At 43.4% G+C, this 8,374-nt stretch overlaps 1 protein-coding gene across 6 annotated transcripts; it reads right to left on the bottom strand.

The window, feature by feature from the left end:
• Positions 1–4,790: 4,790 nt before the first annotated feature.
• On the bottom strand, positions 4,791–8,373 carry fahd2a (fumarylacetoacetate hydrolase domain containing 2A). Of its 6 annotated transcripts, none has more exons than XM_020473700.2 (8): positions 8,117–8,373; positions 7,038–7,306; positions 6,727–6,949; positions 6,318–6,377; positions 6,069–6,231; positions 5,863–5,971; positions 5,561–5,648; positions 4,791–5,188 (listed from the first exon to the last, which is right to left on the bottom strand). In XM_020473700.2, exons 2-8 carry the CDS (start codon positions 7,301–7,303, stop codon positions 5,126–5,128), a joined length of 972 nt encoding a protein of 323 aa, XP_020329289.1. In that variant the 5' UTR covers positions 7,304–7,306; positions 8,117–8,373; the 3' UTR covers positions 4,791–5,125. The 6 variants fall into 6 exon arrangements, with proteins under 6 accessions (XP_020329289.1, XP_020329310.1, XP_031660792.1 ...); XM_020473721.1 differs by having other exon boundaries at positions 7,038–7,229; positions 8,117–8,362; XM_031804932.1 differs by having other exon boundaries at positions 7,038–7,303; positions 8,117–8,346.
• Position 8,374: the final 1 nt, after the last annotated feature.

Below are 8,374 nucleotides of genomic sequence, written 5' to 3'. Positions count from 1 at the left end.
GAAAAACTGAGTTTAAATGTATTTGGCTAAGGTATATGTAAACTTCCGACTTCAACTGAACAAGAACAATTGAGACAAGCTCTGTGTTTCTTGTGTGAAATAGGTGTGATCGGTCAGTGAAAAGTGTCTAGCAAGGTTTTTTTAATATACATATAATGCTCTTTTTTGTTTGTTTTTATGAAACCTAGAAATGTGTGTTTGTTTTTCCTGAATCCATCATTGAACTACATTCACTAACATGAAGCACCACAGTCCATCAGAAGTGATACAGATCATAATGATTGAGAACTCTACCTTTAAAACTAACATGTATGCAGCCCTTATTTTCATTGGTGCCAATAGCACCCAGGCTGTTTTAAGACACTGCAGAGAAAAACATGCTCTTCAGTCACAATGTCAGAAGACCTCTCTTATATGACACATCACTTCCACCTCGTGGTGGTCTGAACAAATAGCAGTATTTGAAATCTGAGATGTGGATGACTCACAGACTGTGCATTTTACCTCTCTGTTGCACTTTGAATAGTTACTAGCCTTCAGCTCTCTCTGTCTCATTAAGATGGATTGTTTAAATCTGAGGTGTGTACGACACAGTTAACACTTGTGTTTGTGTATGCGCTACAGGAGGCCCTCACTGTGTGTTGGTGTGAGTGCATGTGACTATCCAGGTATCACCTAACTCCCAGACACTAAACATTTTCCAACCCTTAATTTGTATCTACACAACAGTAAAGCATCAAACTGCAGAGGATACAGATATTTAATATTTCCAAGGTCATACAGATATCTGATTGAATCATGGAGACCAAACCCATCATTGTCCATACAGTTCAGGGGCGTCATTTATAAGCATTGCTTAAATTTCACGCTAAATTTCTGCATGCGCTATTTCTGAAAAGACTGCCCATGCACAAAAATATTGAGATTCATAAACTTGGAGCACAGCATACATTATGCATGTTTCCGGTGGTGGAAAAAGTACCCAATTGTCATACTTGAGGAAAAGTAAAGCCAACTTAATATAAAATAACTCAAGTAAAAGTGTAAGTCACCCAGTAAAAAACTTTGAGTAAAAGTCTAAAAGTATTTGCTTTTAAATATACTTAAGTATCAAAAGTAAATGTAATTGCTAAAATACACTATCAAAAAGTATAAACAACAAAAAAATAAGTATCAAAAGTAAAACTAAAAGTATAAATAATTAAAAATTCCTTATATTAAGGAAACCAGACGTCATAATTTTTGTTTAAAAAAAAATAGAGATAGCCAGGGGCACTCTCCAACACTCATACATAATTTACAAACTAAGCATTTTTGTTTAGTGAGTCCGCCAGATCAGAGGCAGTAAGGATGAACAGGGATGTTCTCTTGATATAATTTTCAGATGGGACGTTAAACAGGTGTCCTGACTCTGTGGTCACTAAAGATCCCATGGCACTTATCATAAAAGTAGGGATGTTAACCCCGGTGTCCTGACTAAATTCCCAACCTGGCCCTCCAAATGGCTCATTCATCCACCCTCCTCTCCCCTGTAACTATTCCCCAGGTCATTGCTGTAAATGGGTGATTCCGCACCCCCTGAAAAATCAGAATAAAAACATATGGAAATAATATTTTTGCACAGAGTAGTGCACTGGGCCTTTACCAGTATATGTAAACCGATATAAACATCTGTAGCCCTGGCAAAACATTTTTTTTTGCATCTACACTTGGGCAAAAGACAAGGTAGTTGTATAATCAGGAACAGTATCTTGCAGGATTCAACAGTAGGAATTGTAAACGTTTTTGCCCTGTCCCGTTCTCTGCGATTGGCATTCTAATTGAATCCAGAAAGAACAAAATCCTGTCCTCAAACATTTACATCAAGAGGTGAAAAATGATGGTCAAAGACACAAAACATCCACAACAAATAAAATATTTTCCTTGATCAAATAACATGGACAACAGACACTTTTTGTGCAGTATCAATATACCATCCATACAAACCACTTAATATTGTACATAGGCATAACCCTCATCTAGGTTTGGTACCTGTAGACTTTCCATTACCATGAACAAAAACAATGTACAATACAATAATTGTGCACATTAAGACACACGTGATTTGTGATATGATGATGTGGCTCAGTTGATAAAGCGCTTGCAATGTAAATAGTCCAGGTGGCCATTTGATTAATTGTTCAGCAGTCTTATTTTTTTAAATTGTACCTTTATTTAACCAGGCAAGTCAGTTAAGAACAAATTCTTATTTTCAATGACAGCCTAGGAACAGTGGGTTAACTGCCTGTTCAGGGGCAGAACGACAGATTTGTACCTTGTCAGCTCGGGGGTTTGAACTTGCAACCTTCCAGTTACAAGTCCAATGCTCTAACCACTAGGCTACCCTGCCGCCCCTTATGGCTTGGGGGTAGAAGCTGTTAAGGGGCCTTTTGGTCCTAGACGTGGCGCTCTGGTACTGCTTGCCGTGTGGAAGCAGAGAGAACAGTCTATGACTTGGGTGACTGGAGTCTGACAATTTTTGAGTCTTTCCTCTGACACCACCTAGTATATAGGTCCTGGATGGCAGGAAGCTTGGCCCCAGTGATGTAGTGGGCCGTACACACTACCCTCTGTAGCGCCTTGTGATGCAACCGGTCAGGATGCTCTCAATGGTGCAGCTGTAGAACTTTTTGAGGATCTAGTGACTCATGCCAAATCTTTTCAGTCTCCTGAGGGGGAAAAGGTGTTGTCGTACCTTCTTCACTACTGTCTTGGTGTGTTTGGACAATGACAGTTTGCCTGTGATGTGGACACCAAGGAACTTGGAACTCTCGACCCGCTCCACTACAGCCCCGTCGATGAGAATGGGGGCCTGTTCGGCCAGCCTTTTCCTGTAGTACACGATCAGCTCCTTTGTCTTGCTCACATTGAGGGAGAGGTTGTTGTCCTGGCACCACACTGTCAGGTCTCTGATCTCCTCCCTATAGCCTGTCTCAGCGTTGTCCGTAATCAGGCCTACCACTGTTGGGTCATCAGCAAACGTAATGATGGTGTTTGAGTCATGTTTGGCCATGTAGTGAACAGGGAGTACAGGATGGGACTAAGCGTGCACCCCTGAGGGGCCCCAGTGTTGAGGATCAGCATGGCAGTCATGTTGTTGCCTACCCTTACCACCTGGGGGTGGTCCGTCAGGAAGTCCAGGATCCAGTTGCAGAAGGAGGTGTTTAGTCCCAGGGTCCTTAGCTTAGTGATGAGCTTTGTGGGCACTATGGTGTTGAACGCTAAGCTGTAGTCAATGAACAGCATTCTCACATAGGTATTCCTTTTGTCGGGGGGGAAAGGGCAGTGTGGAGTGCGATTGAGATTGTGTCGTCTGTGGATCTGTTGGGGCAGTATGCAAAATGGAGTGGGTCTAGGGTATCCGGGATTATGGCGTTGATGTGAGCCATGACCATCCTTTCAAAGCACTTCAATGCTACCGACGTGAGTGCTACGGGGCTGTAATCATTTAGGCAGGTTACCTTCGCTTCCTTGTGCACAGGGACTCTTGTCAGGGAGAGGTTGAAAATGTCAGTGAAGACACTTGCCAGTTCGTCTGTGCATGCTTTGAGTACACATCCTGGTAATCCGTCTGGCCCACGGCTTTGTGAATGTTGACCTGTTTAAAGGTCTTGCTCACATCGTGAGCATCATCAGGAACAGCTGGTGCTTTCATGCATGCTTCAGTGTAGCTTGCCTCGAAGCAAGCATAAAAGGCATTTAGCTTGTCTGGGAGGCTTGCGTCCCTGGGCAGCTCGCAGCTGGGTTTCCCTTTGTAGTCCGTAATAGTTTGAAAGCCCTGCCACATTCGACGAGTGTCAGAGCCGGTGTAATAGGATTCAATCTTAATCCTGTATTGAATCTTTGCCTGTTTGATGGTTCAACTGAGGGCGTAGAGGGATTTCTTATAAGTGTCTGGGTTACTGTCCCGCTCCTTGAAACCAGTTGCTCTAGCCTTTAGCTTGATGTGGATGTTGCCTGTAGTCCATGGCTTCTAGTCGGGATATGTACGTATGGTCACTGTAAGGACGACGCCGTCAATGCACTTATTGATGAAGCCGAGAACTGAGGTGGTATACTCCTCAATGCCATTGGATGAATCCCGGAACACATTCCAGTTTGTGCTAGCAAAACTGTCCTGTACCGTAGCATCTGCGTCATCTGACCACTTCAGGAGAAATCAGGAGGATAGAATTATGGTCCGATTGGACAAATGTAGGACGAGGGAGAGCTTTGTATGCGTCTCTGTATGTGGAGTAAAGGTGAACCAGAGTTTTTTTCCCTCTGGTTGCACAGGTGACACGCTGGTAGAAATGAGGTAAAACGGATTGCCTGCATTAAAGTCCCTGGCCACTAGGAGCACTGCTTCTGGATGAGCACTTTCTTGTTTGCTTATGGCCTTATACAGCTGGTAGATAGTATGGTCTACAGCTTATCATAAGGTACTCTACTTCAGGCGAGCAATAACTTGAGACTTCTTTAAAATTAGACATAGCGCACCAAAATATCTTCGTCCAGTTCGAGGTGAGTAATCACTGTTCTGTGTGTTCCAAATGTCACTTGACTGGTCCCAAATGGCACCCTATTCCCTATATAGTGCACTACGTTTGACTTTTGGTCCCTAATAAAAAGTAGTCCACTATGTAGTAAATACGGTGCCATTGGAAAGCACAGTGTTGTAGGAGACATGATTTCATGAAGACTAGTCACAGTGGTACTGTAGTATCATGACAGTATATGTTTTGTATAAGAAGGATCACAGAAAACAAGAATAAAGAACTTGCATTTATAAAAGTAATCTATTCAATTCTATAGACAATCCACAAAAAAATGTGCAACTTTAGTTAGTTTACAAACCTAATTCACCATCTTTGGCTGTTTACACAGGCAGTCTAATTTGGATCCTTTGACCTATCAGATTAGAGCTTTTGCCAATAATTGGGGAAAAATATCATAATTGAGCTTCCTGTGTAAACAAAGCCTTTCAAACATGGATTAGATCTGATTTACAGTAGACTAGATTAATGACACTTGGGTCCAAAGAGAGCTGAATCAAGATTGAAGAGAGAGAGCTGTCCAATAGGCTGGCTGCTTCAGAGGTCAGAGTTCAGACAACATTGTTGCGTATGATCCCGACCTGGTCTATTTGACATTCCACCACATCTCCTTTCTGAAACACACAGGAACACTTCATTACACCTTTCACAAGACAGGGCCACAACAGGCAACGCTTGTAACTCTTGTGCCCCATTTGATCTTTTCAGATCTATGGGAAGTGCCTAGCCCTATAAGAGCTTGGGGTGGATGTGGTGTTCATTACTACTATATGTAACAATATGGATTCATTCCAGGCTAACTACATTACAGACATATGTCAGATCTTAAAATGCTTGGATAGGTGTTTAACATATCAGCTAACCAAATCATATGATTTAGCAATCAGTTGTAGTGGCACACAACCATTGATTGATTCATTACAACATCTGCAAAGTAGTTAGCCTGGTACACAACAAATGTCTTTATATAAGTGTGTGATGCTGACCTTGAGGAAGACAGGTGGGTTCCTGAACACACCCACACCTGGAGGAGTCCCCGTCAGAAACACGTCACCTGGAGACAACGTCACAAACCTAACACAGGAGAAAACACACACATGCAAATCTTTGTTATCATAGAGCAACTGTAGACTACTCCATAGCTGTCACAAATATTGGTTTTGTGATGACATTGTAACTCAGTTGTCATAACTGTTAGTGACTGTGTTATGTATACCTTGTGATAAAGGGCTCAAGTAAAGTATTACCATCACAAGGACTATGAACACATTGTGTGTGTGTCACTCACTGTGAGACCCAGGCCACCACTTGCTCAGTCTTAAAGATCAGCTGGTCAGTGTTGCTGTTCTGGACTGCAACTCCATTTACCAGACAGCGGATACCCAGGTTATGGGGGTCTGACGACAAACACAGATACATGTTAGCAACCACTCTGCCAAAGTAAGCAAATTATATGTATACATTTTATCTTGTGTTTCTTCCTGCCTCTCTCACCCGTCACAGCGGAGGTGGTCACTAAGGCGGGGCCGAGAGGACAAAAGCTGTCAAAGGTTTTTCCCAGCAGCCACTGGTTCCCGTTGCGTTTCATCTGCCAATCACGTGCGCTGACATCGTTGGCAACGGTGAAACCTGCCACGTAAGACATAGCATCCTCTTCCTTGGAGAAAGAGTGTGGGGGGGGGGGGGTGAGCTCATCTGTGGGACATGAAACCCCTGTGTCTGTCAAGTTCTATTCAGACTCACCTTAATGTGTTTCCCCTTTCGTCCAATCACAAAGGCTAGCTCCACCTCCCAGTCCACCTCCTTCAATCAGGGATAACCAGGAATAATCCATAAATTAAGTTATTGAATGCAGAAACTGTGTAACACCCAGGCTACAGTGCCTGTGTACATTATAATTGTATCAGGAACGGATCTAGGATCATGCAAATCTACTGATTCTCAATCTTCTCCTCTGAGCCTGACAGGGGTCGTGTTCTCCTGCTCAGAAATTGCGTACAACGTCATTGACTGTGCCGTCAGGCACCAGATTGCTATAACATATTATGTGGTTAGCTGATACGTAAAATACCTATCCAGGTGTTGTAAGATCTGGCATGCGTCAGCAACGCCTGGGCAGAGGAACACACCCAGTGACTAAAGCTGCTCTCACCTGGCTCTCATCAGGCAGTGTGATGTCATCAAAGGGCCCAGTAATGGCGCTGGGGAACTTGCTGAAGATGATTGGCTCTTTAGGGATAGGGGCATTCTGCTCAAGGCAGTGGTCCCGGTAGTTCATCCCCACACACACCACCTTCTCTGGGGCTAGGACTGGGGACAGCAGCCTCACCTCCGCAAAGGGAACCACACACTGAGCAGGACTAACCTCCAGTGCCCTGAGAGAAAGAGGATAGTATGTGCTCTGGGTGGAAAGGATGGCTACGGACAAGCAACAAGACAGTGTGTGTGTTGTGTATGTGTTACCTCTGTGCACACTGCATGCCCTTCGCTCCCATCTCCAGCAGCTCTCTCATTGTCATGGGCATCGAAGGGTCAAAGGCCTTAAGGTCAACGACCCCTAGCCCCTCCCCACGATCAACGCCGACTCTAACCCCTCCCTCATCGCCTTGGCGGCAGAACTGCACCAATCGCATCGCAGCGCCACACACTCCCCGCCTACCGGGGATAGCAGACAGCCTATCAGACAAGCTCCTCGAGATGAGAGACAAGGAGTGAAGAGGAAGTCTCATCTACTGAGAACAGAGAGCAGGAAAAATACAGAGAGAAAAGCAAAGACAACGAGTAAATGTACAAAAAGGAAAGAAAGTGAAGGGGTGAATTTAATAGTTTCAGAACACAGGGTGGGCTAAGAATTGTCCAATCCCAATTAAGGAAGTATTGAACAATTTCTGTAGATAACCTCAAAGTGCAGTAGCCTATATACTGTCTTATGATGCAGTAAAGTGACCCATGAGTTCAGAGCTCTAGCGTAGCTAGGTGCACTTTGACATATCAGGAACCCGAATATGGACAGAGCAAAGTCATTTCCAAAAGAGAGATAAATCCTTCCGGGTTTCTTCAAACTCTTAGTTGCAATGTAAATTATTGTAATGAAACTGCAGGGAGCAGGTCTCGAACCCTCGACTTTCGAGCCCGAGGTCCGGCGCGCTGTCGACTGTGCCGCAAAAGCATGCTCGTGCGGCAGGGACGATTTCCGCGATTATAAACCCAGGGTCGTTACATTATTTTATTAGTGACAACCTTATCAACCTGGCCGCAAACTCTACTCCTGTAGATAACATACATTTACAGTATCTTTACAATCAAGATAGTATAAAGTCGCACAGTATTCAGTTAAAACCGTCCTACCTGATCACCAGTGATTACTGACTCCGCAAATGCAAAATAACCACAAGCCAACAACAATGTTGCACAACCAAATCTGCAAATATATTAAAGTCAATCAAGAGTCGCTAATTTTACTGATATCATATGGTCAGTCAGGTGAAAAGTCTAATAAACCGTCTCATTCTTGCACTTTGGACCAATGATCAGGCACTCACCTTGCTGGTTTGTCTACTGAATAGACAACATGCACAGGATTGGACTTCCTGGTTCGGTATTTGTAGTTCAGTTTATTGGATACTGTCACTCAATACACTCAGTTATATATAATCGGAAGTGTAGATACTTCTCTAGTATGTACATCATATATATAACACTTCCAATTGATACTATATTTGGATAATTTTGTTATGTGTAGATAACCTGCACATTTCCGCGTAGTCATCAGTATGTAAAAATTACAACTCCCATGACTA

This window comes from Oncorhynchus kisutch, linkage group LG3 (assembly GCF_002021735.2).
Source record: "Oncorhynchus kisutch isolate 150728-3 linkage group LG3, Okis_V2, whole genome shotgun sequence".
NCBI lineage: Eukaryota > Metazoa > Chordata > Actinopteri > Salmoniformes > Salmonidae > Oncorhynchus > Oncorhynchus kisutch.
This window is presented reverse-complemented; position numbering and strand designations above follow the sequence as displayed.

Coding starts and splice junctions, on each gene's coding strand:
- fahd2a (XM_020473700.2), bottom strand. CDS start 7,303: ATGAGACTTCCTCTTCACTCCTTGTCTCTCATCTCGAGGAGCTTGTCT. Junction 6,950..7,037: donor GGCATGCAGTGTGCACAGAG/GTAACACATACA, acceptor TCTTTCTCTCAG/GGCACTGGAGGTTAGTCCTG. Junction 5,972..6,068: donor GACCACCTCCGCTGTGACGG/GTGAGAGAGGCA, acceptor GTTTGTCGTCAG/ACCCCCATAACCTGGGTATC.